This window comes from Geotrypetes seraphini, chromosome 7 (genome assembly GCF_902459505.1).
Source record: "Geotrypetes seraphini chromosome 7, aGeoSer1.1, whole genome shotgun sequence".
Taxonomy (NCBI): Eukaryota; Metazoa; Chordata; class Amphibia; order Gymnophiona; family Dermophiidae; genus Geotrypetes; species Geotrypetes seraphini.
The window spans coordinates 53,827,698-53,847,417 of NC_047090.1; the positions used below are offsets into that span (position 1 = coordinate 53,827,698).

The 19,720-nt window shown below is 44.7% G+C and overlaps 1 protein-coding gene across 6 annotated transcripts in view; it reads left to right on the forward strand.

Annotated features, from left to right (window-relative positions):
- The window catches only part of IPO8 (importin 8), a 441,493-nt gene that overhangs the window by 392,271 nt on the left and 29,502 nt on the right, over positions 1-19,720 (forward strand). For 4 of the 6 annotated variants that reach the window (XM_033950672.1, XM_033950669.1, XM_033950670.1 and 1 more), the window contains one exon: positions 3,532-3,738. The exons of 1 other annotated variant lie outside the window; for it this stretch is intronic. In XM_033950672.1, the coding sequence (XP_033806563.1) occupies positions 3,532-3,738 (207 nt within the window). The remainder of the gene's footprint in view (positions 1-3,531; positions 3,739-19,720) is intronic. One more of the 6 variants, XM_033950671.1, reaches the window with a different exon arrangement.

Below are 19,720 nucleotides of genomic sequence, written 5' to 3' on the forward strand. Positions count from 1 at the left end.
CACCCAGTCCCAGCTATTTCGGGTGGGGCATCTTGACACTGCAATTTGTGGAAAATGTACAAGGGGTTATAATGATTTTTTTCATGCTTTGTGGGTGTGTGCTTTGATTGCTAGATTTTGGGGCCAGGTAGCAAAATATTTGACTAATTTGCTCTCAACCATTGGGGGAACAGCCTCTGCTATTTCTCTTGGACAGAACTCAATATTTGTTTCAGTTTAGCAGTGGCAAGAAGCTATTTATTAGTAAGGCTCTGTTAGTGGGCAGATATTGCACAATGCAGCACTGGATTTTCCCTATTCCCCTCTCTTATTGGGAACGGAGGAATAAGTTTCATGAGTTATTTCTTTATGAGATTCAGGGGACCCATGGTACTTTTCAATGGTGGAAAAGGTTTCAGCAGACCTGGGGACTATATCTTGATTCTTTGTCTGCTAGAGCACATAGTGTGTACAAATAATTTTTATTGAAATCAAGACAACAAAGGTAATGGAAACCCTTACAATTTTCAAAATAGAATACAACCATACCCTCATTCCCCCTCCCCCCATTCCCGTAGTCATTCTCTAGAGAAAAACAAGGAAACAACAATGTGGATTGTAACAAAATACACCTACAAACATCAAGAAACATCAGGAATTCAAAATGCAGATTACAATAAGTCCTAACCCAACCCACTTGTAAAGCACCCATATCGGTTTGTCATTCCCTTTGTAGTTCCATATCCTATCCATATCATCATTCCCTTGTAATTCTCTTCCTGAGCAGCGTGTATGGATTCATCCTTTTTGTCCTGTTTATCTGAACTGCTTCAACTAATAGCCAATCTGTCGATCAAATTGGGAAGGATTCCGGAAGACTGGAAAGTGGCGAATGTCACGCCGATCTTCAAGAAAGGTTTGAGGGGAGAACCGGGAAACTACAGACCGGTGAGTCTGACCTCGGTACCAGAAAAGATCTTAGAGGCGCTGATAAAGGACCGCATCATTGATCACCTTGACAGACACGATCTGATGAGGGCCAGCCAGCATGGCTTGAGCAAGGGAAGATTTTGCTTGACGAACTTGCTGCACTTCTTTGAGGGAGTAAACAGGCAGGTAGACAAGGGCGAGCCGGTTAACATTGTATATCTGGATTTTCAGAAGGTGTTCGACAAGGTCCTGCATGAACTACTGCTTCGAAAAATTGCGAGCCATGGAATTGAGGGTGAAATACTCATGTGGATTAAAAACTGGTTGGCGGATAGGAAACAGAGAGTGGGGGTAAATGTACAATACTCGCACTGGAAAAGCATTACAAGTGGAGTGTCGCAGGGTTTGGTGCTTGGACCTGTGCTCTTCAACATATTTATAAATGACCTGGAAATTGGTACGACGAGTGAAATGATTAAATTTGCGGACGATACGAAGTTATTCAGAGTAGTGAAAACGCAGAAGGATTGCGAAGACCTGCAAAGTGACATAAACACACTCAAGAAATGGGCCCCGACATGGCAAATGAGGTTTAACGTGGATAAGTGTAAGGTGATGCATGTCGGTAACAAAAATCTTATACACGAATACAGGATATCTGGTGCGGTACTTGGAGAGACCCCCCAGGAAAGAGACTTGGAAGTACTGGTCGACAAGTCGATGAAGCAGTCCGCACAATGCGTGGCGGCTGCAAAAAGAGTGAAAAGAATGCTAGGAATGATTAAGAAGGGGATCACGAGCAGATCGGAGAAGGTTATCATTCCGCTGTACCGGCCATGGTACTCCCCCATCTGGAATACTGCATCCAGCACTGGTCACCGTACATGAAGAAGGACACGGTACTGCGCAAAAGGGTCCAGAGAAGAATGACTAAAATGGTTAAGGGGCTGTAGGAGTTGCCGTACAGTGAGAGATTAGAGAAACTGGGCCTCTTCGCCCTTGAAAAGAGAAGACTGAGAGGGGATATTATTGAAACATTCAAGATAATGAAGGGAATAGACTTAGTAGATAGAGACAGGTTGTTCACTCTCTAAGGTAAAGAGAATGAGAGGGCACTCTCTAAAGCTAAAAGGGGATAGATTCCGTACAAATGTAAGGAAGTTCTTCTTCACCCAGAGAGTGATGGAAAACTGGAACTTTCTTCTGGAGGCTGTTATAGGGGAAAATACCCTCCAGGGATTCAAGATAAAGTTAGACAAGTTCCTGCTGAACCAGAATGTACGCAGGTAAGGCTAGTCTCAGTTAGGGCACTGGTCTGTGACCTAAGGGCCACTGCATGAGCAGACTGCTGGGCACGATGGACCACTGGTCTGACCCAGCAGCGACAATTCTTATGTTCTTATATTATAATTAGATTGTAAGCTCTTTTGATCAAGGACTGACTCATACATGTTTAACGTACAGCGCTGCATGAATCTAGTAGCGCTATAGAAATAATAAGTATTAGTAGTAGGGTTGTGGTTCTCAAGGACTATGGTTGCCCACCCCTGATATTGGAGGAAATTATTTTTCACTCAAAGAATAGGTAAGCTCATTGACAACGGATGTGGTAACAGCAGTTAGCCTAGCTGAGTTTAAAAAAGGTTTGAACAATGAAGAGTCCATAGTCTGTTATTGAGATAGACATGGCGGAAGCCACTGCTTGCCCTGGGCTCGGTAGTGTGGAATGTTGCTACTAATTGGGTTGGGGTTTTTGTCAGGTACTTGTGCTATGGCTAGTCTTCTGTTCTTATACTGAAATTTTGTTTTTAGCATTGGTAATTTTATCTAAGTTAGGATTTATGTTCTGCTTTCCAAAGTTGATTCCTAGTCTAATGTGATTACAACAAAATTAATACATTCTATTGATCCGCTGCATCCCGACTTGCTGCTTGATACAAGCAGCAAGTCGGGACGGATCAATACTGAAGGGGGGACCTCTTCTTGATAAAACCTATTGGTGAAACATGTCAAAATAGACAGGTCCCTGCCTGACGTTTAGCATATAGAGTCACAAAGCTCCAAAAGCTAAGTACTATTTTTGAAAAAAAAGTTTGCACTGTAATAGCACTTTACTAAATTGGAATGAAATGAAATGAAAATTTTTTAAACTTAACATGTCAAAATCAAATAAAGAAAAATAAGTCTGATGAGGATGAACTTGCCAACAAATACCTCAGCCATAAACTAGTAGGCTGGTGGTAGGCAAATACTGAAGACTTACAAAACCAAAAATTAAAAAAAAAAATATTGATAGACATTAAGGAGTCCTTTTATCAAGGCGAGGTAGGGGTTTAACGCGGGTAATACCATGCATTAAACCGCCTGCCGCGCTAGCCACTGATACCTGCATTGAGCAGGCATTAGTTTTTTAGCTGGCCACGGGGGTTAACACGTGATGAAATGTCCGACGTGCTAACCCCGCTAAAGCGGCTTGATAAAAGGACCCTAAGTGTGTTGAAAGTTAGTTTGCCTTGTTTATATAGATATATGATGATGTATACATCCTCCAAAATTATCCATTCAACACCTGACAAATTTTTTTAAGCACTAATGTGTATTTTTTTGTGGCTGTATTCCTAGAGGAGATCTCAAGTGATGAAGATGAGGGAAATGAAGAAGGTCAGGCAATGCAGGAAACCCAGGGTGGAGATAGTAAGGAAGATGATGATGACGACGATGAGTGGGATGAGGATGCATTAGAAGAGACTGCTTTAGAGGGATTCAGCACTCTCTTGGACTCCGAAGATGGTGTGGATGAATATTGTTTCTTTACAGAAGCCCTTCTGAGTATGTATATATGAACTAATGTAGCATTTTCCCATCGTCTGCTCTTCTTTTTTAAAGCGTATGTATTTTATATCTTCATATAGAAAGAAATTATTTAGGGATTTATGCCTTCTCAGGGAAATTTCATGCATCAGTAGGGTGTTAATTACTTTTTTTTCCATATAAGAACATAAGAATTGCCACTGCTGGGTCAGACCAGTGGTCCATCGTGCCCAGCAGTCCGCTCACGCGGCGGCCCTTAGGTCAAAGACCAGTGCCCTAACTGAGACTAGCCTTACCTGCATATGTTCTGGTTCAGCAGGAACTTGTCTAACTTTATCTTGAATCCCTGAAGGGTGTTTTCTCCTATAACAGCCTCCGGAAGAGATTTCCGTTTTCTAATACTCTCTGGGTGAAGAACTTCCTTACGTTTGTATTGAATCTACCCCTTTTTAATTTTAGAGAGTGCCCTCTTGTTGTCTCTACCTTATCTTTATTCATTGTAAAAACCAACATCAAGTGCAACATATCAAACAATGTACAAAATAAACAGCACTTAATTCCAGAGAGAGGAGAGAAGGGGAGCAGGAAGCAGAGGAGACAGGCAGCATTGGTGCCGAGCACCGAAGAAAGCAGAAGGAAGTAGGAGGACAGTAGGCTCGGGGTAGCGGCGAGAGTTCGCTCCGCCCCCCCCCCCCACGCGTCACAGGCAGCGCCGGACTCCCCCTTGAAAAGGGGAGGAGCCAGCGCGGCACACGCGGTGCCGAAGAGAGAGGAGAGAAGGGGAGCAGGAAGCAGAGGAGACAGGCAGCGTTGGTGCCGAGCACCGAAGAAAGCAGAAGGAAGTAGGAGGACAGTAGGCTCGGGGTAGCGGCGAGAGTTCGCTCCACCACCACCCCCACGCGTCACAGGCAGCGCCGGACTCCCCCTTGAAAAGGGGAGGAGCCAACGGCGCCCAGCCGTTCGGCGCGCGGCGAAGGCGCTCGCCTTAGCGAGAGCGCCTTTGCGAAGGGCCTTGCAAGGGACGAGCGCTACTCTCAAGAACACCAGAGGAGAACAGACCGGTAAGGAACCGACAAGCACAGAAGATAAGGAAGAGACAGACACAAAAGAAACCAACCCGCACATACAATCAAGGTGAGGTAGAGCAGAGACAGCACACACGAGAGAGACAACAAGGCAAGCAACACAAGGAAGCAGCAGGCAAGGGACACAAGCACACAAAGGCACAGGCACTGTAACACAAACAGACTCACTCAAATAGGAAGCCTGCAGTCAGGAAGTCAGAAGCTAAGGGGGAGGTAGGATCAGTAGGAAAAAGAGCAGCAGTAGGTCACAACAAATCACTCAGACAACCCACGAGTGAAGCATGAAATGGAAGCCCAAGGAAGTCAGAAGATGAGCTTTCCTGTCTTCTGTATTGACTGCAATATGTATGACTACCTCCCTTCGGGGATCCAGGCATACATTTGCGATCGATGCATGGAGATGGATAGCTTGAAATGTCAGGTAAGACTATTGGAGGGAACAGTGATGGAACTCGAAGACAGAATCCGAGCACAGGAGAAGATTCTAGTGGAGTACAGCCCAAACGACGAGGTCAAGGATCTAGAAATGTTCATAGAGGAAGCCCATCAGCACCACGTAGAGATCCCAGGGCTGGAAAACTGTACTCAGGAAACCCATGTGAGGAGAGAAGACACCCATGCAAACACAGAAGAAAACGAAGACGAGGTAGGAGACAACCGCACACCAGGAGGAATAGTGAGAGCACAGGAAGATGTCCCCCCCACCCAAAGAACAGGAAACAATTTCAAGAGTATCATTGGAGGAAGATGACTGGCCCTACTCCAAGGACGTGGACCTACGCCCCCCAAGGAACTCCCGAATAAAGAAGATGGGGATCATCGTAGGCGACTCCATTATACGACACGTGGACAGCCACACCGCAGGAGGAAGAGAGGACAGAGTCGTCACCTGTCTGCCTGGAGCAAGAGTAAAGGATGTGACCAACAGGATCTCCAGGATCATAGATGGCGCACGGGGAGTGGACACCGCTGTGCTTATCCACGTGGGAACAAATGATGTGAGCGGGCGGAAGTATGACAGGGAAGAGATGAAGGGCCAGCTCCGCTCACTCGGAAGACAACTGAAGATCAGGGAGGTGAAGGTGGCCTTCTCTGAAATCCTCCCTGTACCAAGAGCAGATGGAAAGAGACAAGGGGAATTGCAAGTGATCAACGCCTGGATGAGACGATGGTGCGAAGACGAAGGCTTCGACTTCGTGCGCAACTGGACGGCGTTCTGGGGAAAAAGCAAGTACTACAGAAGGGATGGACTACACCTCAACAAGGAAGGAGCAAGAGTTTTGGCAGGCAACATGAAGAAAGCAATAGAGAAGGCTTTAAAATGAAGTACAGGGGAAAGCCGACAGTCGACCACCGGTCGATGGCACGGACAACAGGATGCCCCGACGTAGGAACAAAGGACTACTACTCATACACAAGAGAGGTCGACCTCACAGCCAACAAAGGAGAACAAGCAGGAAGGGACAACTCAGACACAGGAGGGGATGACCACACAGCAAACATGGGAGATAACACAGGAGCAGTAAAGGATACCGTAAATGAAACTGTAAGGACAGCCAAGAGTAGAAGGTCCAAAAAGGTAACACGAAGGGAACTTAGATGTATGTATACAAATGCTAGAAGTCTAGGAAACAAAATGGGAGAACTAGAGACGATAGCAAGACATGAGAACATGGATATCATTGGCATAACAGAAACATGGTGGAATGAAGAAAACAAATGGGACACAGTACTACAGGGATACAAACTATATAGAAGGGATCGAGAAGGGCAGAAAGGTGGAGGTATTGCCCTATATGTTAAGGAAGGAATAGATTCTGTTGGAATGATTACAACAGACAGGAAGGAGAAGCTGGAGTCCCTCTGGATCAAAATTCCTGGTCACAATGGCGCAGATACAAAAATTGGCCTTTACTATCGTCTCCCAGGACAGGCGGAGGTCACTGACTCAGAAATGATGGAGGAAATCAAACAAGTATGCAAGACAGGCAATGTAGTTATATTGGGAGACTTCAATTTCCCAGGAATAGACTGGAAACTAGGAGCCTCCAACTGCGGCAAGGAGGCCAAGTTCCTGGAGGTGCTAGGGGATTGCTTCCTGGAGCAAATGGTAAAAGAGCCAACAAGAGGCGACGCCACCTTGGACTTGGTCCTAAATGGTCTCACCAGACCAATAACAGAAGTAGAAGTCATGGTTCCACTGGGAACGAGTGATCACAATGTAATCAACTTTAAACTTGACATCAGGAAAGGGAAACATGCCAAAACCTTAACCACCACCTTAAACTTTAAAAAGGGTAAATACGATTGCATGAGAGCCATGGTAACAAAACGACTCGAGAAGATGGTGGACAAACTTGAAACAGTAGATCAGGCATGGTGCCTATTGAAAAATACTATTGCAGAAGCACAAGATCTCTACATTCCGAGGATTTCCAAAGATCGGAGAACTAAAGGCAAAGGAGAACCGGCATGGCTTACCATACAGGTGAAGGAAGCCATAAAAGAAAAGAAGGACTCTTTCAAAAAATGGAAATGCACGAAGACAACCGAAGCCTGGAACAAACATAAAGATGAACAGAAGAAATGTCACAAGGCGGTGAGGGATGCAAAACAGGACTATGAGGAAAAAATAGCCCGGGAGGCCAAAAACTTCAAGCCCTTCTTTAGATACGTGAAAGGGAAAAAACCTGCAAAAGAGGCAGTGGGACCCCTGGACGACAAGGGAAGAAAAGGGTACATCAAGGAAGATAAACAAATCACAGACAAACTAAATTCCTTCTTTGCGTCCGTCTTTACGAAGGAGGACACCTCAACAATACCTGAAGCGGAGAAACTGTTTACAGGAGAAATAGAGGACAGCCTCACCACAGTTGAAGTGAACTTAGATCAGATATACTACCAGATCGACAAACTTAAAAGTGACAAATCCCCTGGATCGGATGAAATTCACCCGAGAGTCTTGAAGGAATTGAAGGTTGAAATCGGAGAGTTATTGCAAAAACTTGCAAACCTGTCAATCAGAACTGGTCAGATACCAGACGACTGGAGGAAAGCGAACGTCACGCCAATTTTCAAAAAAGGATCGAGAGGAGAACCGGGCAACTATAGACCTGTGAGTCTTACATCTGTCCCCGGCAAGATGATTGAATCACTGATCAAGGATAGCATAGTTCAGCACTTGGACACACACGACTTGATGAAACCCAGTCAACATGGATTCAGGAAAGGGAAATCGTGTTTGACGAATTTACTCCAATTCTTTGAGACCGTGAACAAGCAAATTGATAGTGGAAAGCCGGTGGACATAATATACTTGGACTTCCAGAAAGCATTTGACAAAGTTCCATACGAAAGACTTCTCAGGAAACTACAAAGCCATGGCATAGAGGGAGATATACAAAGATGGATAGGCAAATGGCTGGATAACAGGAAGCAGAGAGTGGGCATTAATTAGAAGTTCTCCGACTGGGAGAAAGTGACTAGTGGTGTACCCCAGGGCTCGGTACTTGGGCCGATCCTTTTTAATATTTATATCAATGACCTGGAAAACGGAACATCCAGTGAGATCATCAAGTTTGCAGACGACACAAAACTCTGCCGGGCAATCAGATCGCAGGAGGACAGTGAGGAACTCCAGAGCGATTTGTGTCGGTTAGAAAAATGGGCGGAGAAATGGCAGATGAAGTTCAACGTGGAGAAATGCAAGGTAATGCATTTAGGCAGTAAAAATAAGGAATACGAGTACAGAATGTCAGGTGCAACTCTGGGAAAAAGTGAACAAGAAAGGGATCTGGGTGTACTGATAGATAGGACCCTGAAGCCGTCGGCACAATGCGCGGCAGCGGCAAATAAGGCAAATAGAATGTTGGGCATGATAAAGAAAGGAATCTCGAGTAGATCGGAGAAAGTTATAATGCCGCTTTATAGGGCAATGGTCAGACCCCACTTGGAATACTGCGTCCAACATTGGTCTCCCTACCTAAAGAAGGATATAAAACTGCTGGAGAGGGTGCAGAGACGAGCAACTAAACTAGTGAAGGGTATGGAGAAACTGGAATATGAGGATCGACTTAAAACACTGGGATTGTTCTCCCTTGAGAAAAGGAGACTGCGTGGGGATATGATCGAGACCTTCAAAATACTGAAAGGAATCGACACAATAGAGCAGAGAAGATTATTTACATTGTCCAATTTGACACGGACAAGAGGACATGAAATGAAGCTAAGGGGGGGCAAGTTCAGGACTAATATCAGGAAGTTCTGCTTCACACAGAGAGTGGTTGACATCTGGAATACTCTCCCAGGGGAGATTATTGCGGAATCGACAGTCCTAGGCTTTAAAAGCAAACTAGATGCATATCTCCTTGAGAGAGGCATATAAAGATATGGTTGGCTATAAAATAAGCCAGGTGTATACCTAGCAGGGCCTCCGCGTGTGCGGATCGCCGGACTTGATGGACCGAAGGTCTGATCCGGAGATGGCGCTTCTTATGTATTTATTATATCAAATGATATAATAAATACATATCCCTTCCCCCCACCCATCCACTCTTTCATACAGTAGAAAGACAATAGTAATAGAAATGATCAAGACAAACAAAATCAAATAATAAATTAAAGGCATATCCCCCCTCCCACCCACCCATCATGGATGTGTATAAACCAGTGGTTCCAAAACCTGTCCTGGGGAACCCCCAGCCAGTCAGGTTTTTAAGATATCCCTAATGAATATGCATGAGAGAGATTTGCATACCTGTCACTTCCATTATATGCAAATCTCTCTCATGCATATTCATTAGGGATATCTTGAAAACCTGACTGGCTGGGGGTCCCCCAGGACAGGTTTGGGTACCACTGGTATAAACAATGGGCTAAAACCTAATAATCAATCTTTACAAAATTTTGTCAATGGGTCCCAAACCTCCTTGAATTTCTTATAATGTCCCAATTGTATTGCACTCATACATTAAAATTTATGTTTGGCACAACCATTTTAAACTCTAAACGGGGCACTTTGTTTCTCCGGTGTTGGTTACAGTTCTCTGCTATATTGAACCTGCATGCCAGAAGTAGACTGTTGAACTGAAACATCACTCCATTTTTGGACTTGGTTAGGTGGCTGTTCCCAGGATGGGTGGGTGGGAAGGACGGGAGGGGGGATTTTTTGTGGTTGTTACTGTATGCTGTTTTTGTGGTGTGTTGAGTTTGTATTATTGAAATTGTAATAAAAATGATTTAAACATAAGTTTCGCACAAGGATTCCCACCAAAACTATAGTTTAACCTGTCCCAATTTTTCCAAATAAGCTGCATGGCAACTCCTGTCATGATGAGAAGTAGTCTATTATTATGTGAAGTTATGGGACTCTTGGCCCTCAATAATGTACCAAACAGCATCATGTCATACGTCAATGCCAAAGGAACTTCCAGTATTCTATTTATTTGATCCCAAATGGATTGCCAAAATTTAAGTATCAAGGGACAAAAGAAGAGCAGATGATCCAGTGTCCCTATATTGAGATGACAGTGCCAGCATCTATTTGACTTAGGACTATCTAATTTTTGTAATCTAACAGGGATCCAAAAACTATTCCGATTCATTTATCCACGTGTCAGTCCTTGTGGTTGAACTCCAAGATTCAAATTGGCGAGTCTAAGATCCTCTGGAAGCACTGGCTGCAGGCGGGTATACGCACACTGGATGATGTGTTATCAAATGGAAAGCTGCTTGACTTCATGACTGCAACAAACATTTGGTATTGCAAAGTCTCAAGTATATAAGTGGTTGCAGTTGAAGCAGGCCATTCAGAAGGGGATCCCTGATTGGCATAAATGAAAAACTCAGTATAGCTTGCCGGGTCTGTGCTTCCAGACAGATTTCAAGTGGTATAAATTAATATCTGAATTTTTGAATAAAAAAACAAAAACTAGTCTTAGAGACATTTGGAACATTGAGGCAAAGCAGCAGATTTCTGCGTCTCAATGGCCATGGATTACTTTTTAACATTATTTATTCAAATTTCTATTCCGCACAATCCTATGTTCTTGGCAAATTACAAAATTTACAGACATAATCTTTAAAATACTGTATTAGTAAATATAAAATATAAGCAAGACAGAAACAACTGATGGTATTTCATCTTTGTTAAAGTGAAACTGTGACTTATCAATTTGCATAGATTGATAACTTCATTCAGATGACGTCTGAAGGGACCTATCTGATCATAATAATTCATGTACTACAGCATTTTTTTTTTTAAGTTTATTTCTAGTCCGCTTTAATCCAAAGCAAATTACAATAAAAACATACATACTGCATATACTCAAATATAAATCCATCTGAATTTAAACCAAGATAATATTTTCCCCCCTTTTTCGGGAAAAATGTTAACTTGAGCATTCTACGCTCCTGCCCATGCAGTCTCTATAGTAAAAATGGCTGCTGTGGTTCCCCTTGTTTTGAAGCCAAGAAACTAAGTATGAGGTCCTTTCTGATCTCAAGGCTCTCAAAGAGAACCTCTCAAAAATAGAAGGCTGATTCATTCATTCTTCAATGTTTTGTGGCTGAAAAACAAAATTTTAAACAGGACTTGCCCATTTAACTGCTGAAGCAATGGAACAGCAGATTGAAAACAAGAAACACAACAAATCAGTCTAGCAGCATTCTGAACTACTTGTAACACTTTCAAATTGGATGCAGGAAATCTAAGATACGAATGAATTCCAGCAGTCAGGAATAATCTACACCAGAGACATCCAACCTCGGCCCTTGCCAGATCAGGTTTTCAAGATTTCCTAAATAAATATGCATGAGATCTATTTGCATACAATGGAAGCAATGCATGCAAATAGATATGCAAATTCATTGGAGAAACCCTGAAAACCTGACTGGTTTGTGGCCCTTGAGGACTGATGTTGGACAACCCTGCTCTACACCATAGCCTGTACTACTCTTCTAAAATATTCAGCTGGAACATAAAAAAATATACAAATTAGCTGTTTAAAAGAAAGAATGGAATTTAATAAAATTTCCAAACATTTCACTTGTTGAACAAATGAAATATCTGATTCAAATAACTTAATATTGGCCAAATAAAAAGTATTTGTAGTCTACAAAGAATTTAATTTTTCCCAGTATTGATATGACCACTAGATCTCTGCACAACAGAACAATAAGATCAATTAACTTTGTAACCTGATTTATTTATTTTTTAAAATTTCTATACCGTTTTTATCCAAAATGATTCACAAAGGGTTACATACATAAAAAGTTAAAAATCTATACAAAATAAGAATATAAAATAGAAATATTCAGTACAGCATGAATTCAGTATAGTATGAATCAATTGCTCAGAAAAATGCATTAACAAATAGCTGAGTCTTCAACATTTTCCTAAAAGAATTTGTCTCTCCATGGGGGGAGGAGCCAGAGTGGGGCTTAACACCTGCATTCGCATGGAGGAGCCCTACGGAGCAGGAGGAATTGAGCACCCCTCCTGCACCCAACTTGGGGAGGGGGGTGGGCCCGGCTGATGGCAGTGGGGATTTGCGATGGCAGGAGGGAGTTGGCATCCCTCCTGCCATATTCGTGCGGGATGGAGGGGCAGCATCGGCAGTGGTTGGTTTTTTTATGGACTGGGCCCACTAGCGCCGATGGCAGGATGGAGTCGGCATCCCTCCTGCTTTTTTCTTCGGGGGGAGGGCAGCAGGGCCGCGTTTGTGTGTGGGGGTTTCACTCCTGCAATTTGTGAGTCGGGGGAGGGAACTTTTTTTGACAGGCCTGCCTGTCTTATATTAAAAAATTTTTTTTCATGGGGCAGATATTTTGCGTGTGTAACATGCGTACAATATCTGTGCCATGGAAAAAAATTAATAAAAAAGACAGGCAGGCCTATCAAAAAAACGGCAGTTACCGACAGGTCTGCAGCAGTCAGGTTTGACAATAATGAAATCTGATTCAAAATAGCCAAGCAATTATTAGTGAATCAATCACTTGGCTATTTTGCATGGGGTTTTACTAATTTGCATGGGAGGATCGAATCGGAGCTGTGAGTGATCGGGACAAAGGTTAATGAATCGGGTCAGAGGGAAATCGGGTCGCAAAGGGGTCGCAAACCAATCGGTACACGATCGGTTTGTTTAGTGAATCTAGCCCTAAAGCGTCCCAAAACTGTCTAAATCAGCACTTAAACGTCCTAATTACTGGGATGTCCACGTGTCGATAATACCCTTTTCCTGGATGTCTAATGAGACATTTCTCCCGCTGTGCATCCAGAGTTCCAGGGGGCATACTGGGAGGCATGTGTTGGGCAGAGCTTTGGACATCTTGCAGCAATAATCAAATTTTTTCCAAGACATCTGGGCTGGAACTTAGACATTCAGAGCTAGACCTGTTTTAGAAGCATCTAAGTGCCATAAAGGGGCCCAAAGGGACCAGATGACCACTAGATCCATTAAAGTATGACCCCCCCCCCCACACACACACACTCCCCCACTGCTCACTAACCCCCTCCTACCCCCAAAACAATCTGAATAGCAGCACTTGGTATGGGAAAACTTAATAGAGCATCACACAGGTGTCTTAAGTAACCTGGTGGATGGGCTAATAAATCATAGAGAGAAGTACCCAGGCATATAAGCCACTCTAACCACCACATTTATGGTGGAAAGTGTGAGCCCACCGATACCACCTGTAACCATAAGGGTGATAGAGAAGTGAGTCTAGTAGGTTTGGGGGGGGGAATTTTGGAGGGCTCAGCATAAATTATAAGGGGTATATGGTGAGATGTACATTTGATACTCTTTAGTGAAGTTCACAGCTGCGCCCTGTAAGGTGTCCTACTTCTCTGTTGGCATGTCTTTGTAGCCATTCCATCACAGTGATGGTCACTCTAATGTCTAAATGGTCTGGATTTAGACATTTTCAACTTGGACATTTTTTTGGTTGAAAATGGAGTATAAAGTTAGGTGTCCTAAGGATTGGACGTCCTATCAGCCTAGATATCCAAGTAGACTATTTTTTAAAAACAAAAAAATTGGACGTCTAGCAGTTTGGCTTTCGAAAATGGATGTTTCTGTACGTCCGCCTTTGGATGTTTAGCGGGAAATGTCCAAATTGGACTTAGGGCCTCTTTTACAAAGCCGCACAGCAACAGCCCCAAAGCCCTTTAAATCTCATTGGGCTTAGGGGCCATTAGCGCAGCGCAGCCGCTAGCACATCTTTGTAAAAGAGGCCGTTAGATGTCCTTTTTGAAAATGGCTCTCCATGCTTTTAATGCTGATTTAAAAAATTTATTACTATAGACACAATTATCTTGTTTGCGTTTGGGACCCACCTCTTCTCTGGGTCTGAAAGAGACTGCGGTACTAGTGTCAGTGTGTCCGTTCCACCACTATCTCTGCCTGACCCAGAAACAGGAAGTTACATTAATCTGTGACAAAGCCAGCAGTAGAAAGGACATGCTGATACTACAGTCTCTTTCAGACTCGGAGAAGCTGCAGGTCACTACACAGACAAGGTAATCTCTGGGAGCAAGGAAGGAGAGAGTTGCTACATTGGCAGGGGGAAACTGCCTTCACTGGGGGTTGCTGCCTATAAGGGGAGTTGCTGCATGGGGAGAGTTGCTACATGGAGAGGGTGCAAGAAGGGAGTTAGGTGCTTCATGGGGTGCATGGAGAAAGAAAGAAGTTCTAGACTTGGGGGGGGGCTTGGAAGGCAAGAGGTCCTGCATCGGGGGGAGGAAAAGGAGGGCAAGCAAGGAGGGAGAGATGTGCTGTATTGGAGAGCAAGTAGGGAGACTGATGCGGAACTCAGGGAGGGAGTAGGGTGGGAAAAAAGAAATCCAATAAGGGGATTGAGGGGAAAACTGGATGCAAAGGGTTAGGGAGAAAGATACTGGATATTAGGGGTGAGGGGGGAAAATAGAAGAGGAGATACAAAGGAGAGACCAGGATAGAGCTGAGAGGGTGAGTACAGAGAAAGGATGAAAGGTAAGAGAGGAAACTACAGATAAACAAGTGGTTTTTCCTTGATTTCAGGAATTTTTTGTATTGTATTTTCTTTAAAAATATCTTGCATATTAATCACGATTAATAACACAGAGCATGATTAATCACGATTAAAATTTTGAATCCTCCTCCAGTCCTGGTGCTATATGCTATAAATGTTTACAGCTATAATTTCTGATGCGACAGACACTCCATTCCTGAACGATTGGCTACTCAACCTCTTCTCGCGAGAACTCTTGTAGGAAGTTTCATTTGCATTCTTTTGCTTCACCTCTCCATCTTCCTGGGATGTCCTTCAATTCCTCAGTTGTCTTCCTACAAGCAAGACAGTAGCAGCTTGTCTTTTCTGCTGGTGTTTCCTTTCATTTTAAATTCAGTCTTTTTCGCTAACCGTTTGCAAGGTTTTTCAGTGCTGCAGAGGATCCCCTTTGTTGGACAGCTCTGGCTGCAGGAAAGTGCAGACTAAGAGGTCAAGAGTCTGCTTCCAAGGGGCAGACTGCTTGGCAGTGCACCCACTTGAACAGCCTGCATGGACAGTTCAAGGGCACAGCGACCAGGCTCAAAGACCGTTCCCTTGGGAGCACAACTCACCCCAGGTTTGTCCACAGTGGACTTGAGTGCAGGCTACGTTGCTTCATGATAGGTTTTTATCAAACTGCTTTCCTCCCCCTGTTTTGTATGCGTGAATTATGGTGGGGGTTGAGCTGTCCAGCCAATATGTCAGACCCGAGAAGCAGTCTGGATGCCAGGCTTCTTGAGGCAGAGGTTCTTTTGTAGCTTCCACACTTGCAGCTCCCAGCACACAACATGGCACAGTGAGTTACAGGCTGACAGCCTACCAAATCAAGGAGGGGGGGTCTTTAAAAATCAATTTTTCTTTACTTCTGGGGTGTTAGGTTCCTCTACCTCTAAAATCCTAAAATTGCTAATTTTTTTTTTCAGTGTAGCTCCCCGGGCCGTTTATGGTTATAAAATTATTGCTATGGTGGCCGTGTTGGATTTCCCGATTTGAAAACACCTATTTTTTGCTTTAAAAAGGTGGGATAACTACTCAGGCCAGGATACATTGGATGCATGCCAAATTTGGGTGGATGGCCATCCAAGGAGCTTCCATGTTCCACATGCTGTGCGACATGTGAGGATGGTGGCTTAGCCTTCTCTGGTCCCTCAGGGGTTGTCAGTGCCCAGTCAATCTGAAGAACAGGAAAAAAGTCCAGATTTGAGCCAGGGAACAACGCAAGATCGTCCCCGGTGAAATGCAGCCATGATGCAGCTGAAAAACTCCAGAAAGGAGCCAGGGGCTGTCTGGATGTCCACGTCAGGGCTTCTCCCCTGAATTCATTAATATGATTAATTAGGGCCATATGGAGCCCTCAGGGATTGTGGTCTGGCTTGCTCCAGGGGTTCTCACCCCACCCCCAAATGCACAGGCCTCCAGCAGCAGTGCCATGCATAAGTCAGGGAAGCTCATTCTGAGGATGTCCTCTGTATTAGGGTCCTCTATATCAGGAGATGTGGCTTCATCTCTGGGGGAAGGCCGGATCTGGTGGTGGCCCCTGATCTTGGTGAAGACCCATGTGCAGGCTGTTTAAACCTTCAGTGCTTATGGGAGTAATACAGAAAGTTTTTTAGAGAGGGCAGGCACCCTCAATCTTCAGGATCCTACTTCACCACAGCTCTGAAGAAGCAGTTATGACACCAAGCCATCAGCCGAACCTCCACTTCTCAGACTTCTGCCACTTAGTGCTTACATATGAGCAGCACTAAGGCACAGACCTCCTGTTATTCCTCTCATCAAGACATTACTAAAATGCTTACAGATCATTGGGAGGTACCAGAGGGGCTTTTTCAGGTGACCAAAACTATGTCAAAGCTCTATCACAGTGGTTCCCAAATCTGTCCTGGGGGACCCCAGCCAGTCAGGTTTTCAAGATATCCCTAATGAATATGCATGAGAGAGATTTGCATACCTGTCACTTCCATTATATGCAAATCTCTCTCATGCATATTCATTAGGGATATCTTGAAAACTTTACTGGCTGTGGGTCCCCCAGGATAGGTTTGGGAACCACTGCTCTATCTGATGGATGCTGAATTTAACCAGCTGTTTGTTATTCTGATGATGGAATCACTCATGGTGCAGGTTATAGAGCATACGCCCTTCCCAGTGAAGGCAGCGTGGTATTGAAGGATACCCAGGACCACAGATTGGATTTTGTGCACAAAAGGCTCTTTGAGGCCACAGCCTAAGGGTTGAAAGCAGTTGCGGCAGCGTCTTTTGTTGCCCGAGCTTCCCACTCCAAATTGTTCCATGATCCAGAAATTATTGTTGACAAATATCTCCAGTTTTTAATGTCTGAAGTAGATTGTGTGGCTGATAGTTCAGTATGACCTTTACAGAGTTGTGAGCAAAATGTCAGTTTACTCTGTTTCCACTCACAGCATGTTACGGATCAGGCAGTAGGCGGGGGATTCCTCCTCCAAGGCGACCTTAAGTAAACTTTAATTTAAGGGACATTTACTCTTTGAGAGAAGCTTGGATGATCTTATGGTTAGCGTGCAGGATGATAAGCTGAAATCCTTGTCAGACAGCAGACCTTGAACCCCTAGGAGGCCAGGTCGCAGTAATTTTTGGACCTCCAGGAAATACCGCCACTTCTCGGGAGGGCCTTCATGCCAGAGATAATTTCAAAACTCCAGACAAATAATTTTTTTTGGGGGAGGGGCAGGCATCCTCAGTCTTCAGGATCCCACTCCACCACAGCTCCAAAGAAGCAATTATGACTCCAAGCCATCAGTCACATTGGGAGGAAGTTATCACCCTACTGGGGGGAAGGGCATGGGCAGAGATCACCACAGATCACTGAATACTGGACAGTTATACAGGAGGGGTACCAGCTTGAATTCTTTCATCTCCTCCAGAACCTTTTTCTAGACTCTCTGGCAGGGAAGCCTTAATAAGCGGCCAGAGTCAGAGCAACGGTGCAAAGATTGCTAGATCTGGAAGCCATAGAAGACCGTACCAGAAGAAGATTCGGGCTCCAGCACATACTTGATATACTTCATTGTGCCCAAGGGAGGCTTAGAATGGAGGCTGATTCTCTAGACCTCAAATCAGTAAATCCAGCTCCCTAAGATACTATGCTTCCAAATGGAGATGGTGAGGTCAGTGATTGCATCGGTGACACCAGGAGAATTTCTCGCCTCTCTGGATTTGAGGCCTATCTGCACATTTCCATTTTTCCAGAGCACAGGAAATATATGCAGTTCCATGTGTTGGAGCAACACTTCCAGTATGCAGCCCAGCCCTTCGAGCTGGCCAAGGCTTACATGAACCTTCACCAAGGTTAATGGTGGTGGTTGCAGCTCACCTATGTAAGATGGGCATACAAGTAATCTGTACCTGGGCAGATGGGTATACAAGCCCATCTGTACCTGGATGATTGGCTATTCAAAGCCCAGTCTGAAGGAAGACTAGCGGTTCACCAAGTAATTCAGCTGAAGCTGGACTGGGTGGTCAACTTTCTGCCTGGTACTGATGCAGAGCTTGGAGTACCTGGGAGCCTGGTTCGACACAAAAGAGAATAAAGTGTTTCTTCATGAAGCCCACAGAGAGAGAAGCTTTGGCATCAGATACAGGAATTTCAGAGCATGCCCATTTCGACAGCCTGGCAATATTTTCAGGTCCTGGGATCAGTGGTTGGGACCATGGACGTAGTACCCTGGCCAAGGGCACACTTGCATCTACTCCAGGATGCACTCTTTTCCTGATGGTGCCTGCAGAGGGAAGCGCTTCACCAGCAACTTTGTGAACAGCGGAAGCCTGTCGCAGTCTAGTCTGGTGGTTGAAACCACAATCTTACTACAGCGGTTCCCCTCTACATCGCTTCCTGGGTGATTCTGATGACAGACATCAACTGTTATAGCTGGGGAGCACATTGCAAGGGCTTTCAGTTCAGTGACACTGGTCCCTTTCCCAGAGGAAGTGATTGATCAATTGTTTGGAACTTCAGGCTATCCACCTGGTGCTCCAGGAATTTGGGAGCGCATTACATAACAAAGGGGTTCAAATCTTCTTGGGAACGTGATGGCAGTACCCTATGTCTGTCACCAAGAGGGCACCAAGAGCGCTTCTCTGCATTTGGAAGCCCAAATGATGTTTCAATGGGCAGAGGCCCATCTTTTGGTGCTCTCAGCAGTGCATGTAGCAGGAGTGGATAACGTGCAAGCAGATTTCCTCAGCCAGAAGACCCTGGATCCCAGAGAGTAGTCCTTGTCACAAGATGCCTTCATCTGCTTAGTGAATCAGTGGGAGCACCTGACATTCGATCTGATTTTGTCAGCTACCAACAAGAAAGCAGTTGTTGAAGACATGAGCCAGGTAGTGAAGGCCTGGATGACCTGGTCCAACCCTAGCCAGAGGCAGGTCTATATGTCTTCCTTCCGTGGCCCATGATAGGCCACCATTTGTGTAGGATCAGGGTGCAGGGATGGTGCAGGATCATGTGCAGGGATGGTGATTTTAGTAGCACCAGACTGGCCGAAATGACCATGGTATGCAAACCTTGTCCGTCTGCAAAGGGATCAAAGTCTCAAACTTCCCTGTCATCCCCAGCTATTCACGCAGGGTCCAATTGCCCTGCAGGATCCAGACCGCTTTAGTCTTACAGCATGGCTCTTGAGCGTAACACGTAAAAGCTATTTGGATGGAGTGGTCTCCACTATTCTATGATGCAGAAAAAGTTGACTGTAGCAGCATATGCAAAGGCCTGGAAATGTTTCCAAGCTTGGTGCGCTCAGAGGACCCAAGCTCGGCTCAGATTTCAGTGATACTCACCTTCCTCCAGGAAGGTCTGGAAAAGGTCCTAGTGCTCATCTCCCTAAGAGCTCAGATTACAGGGCTCT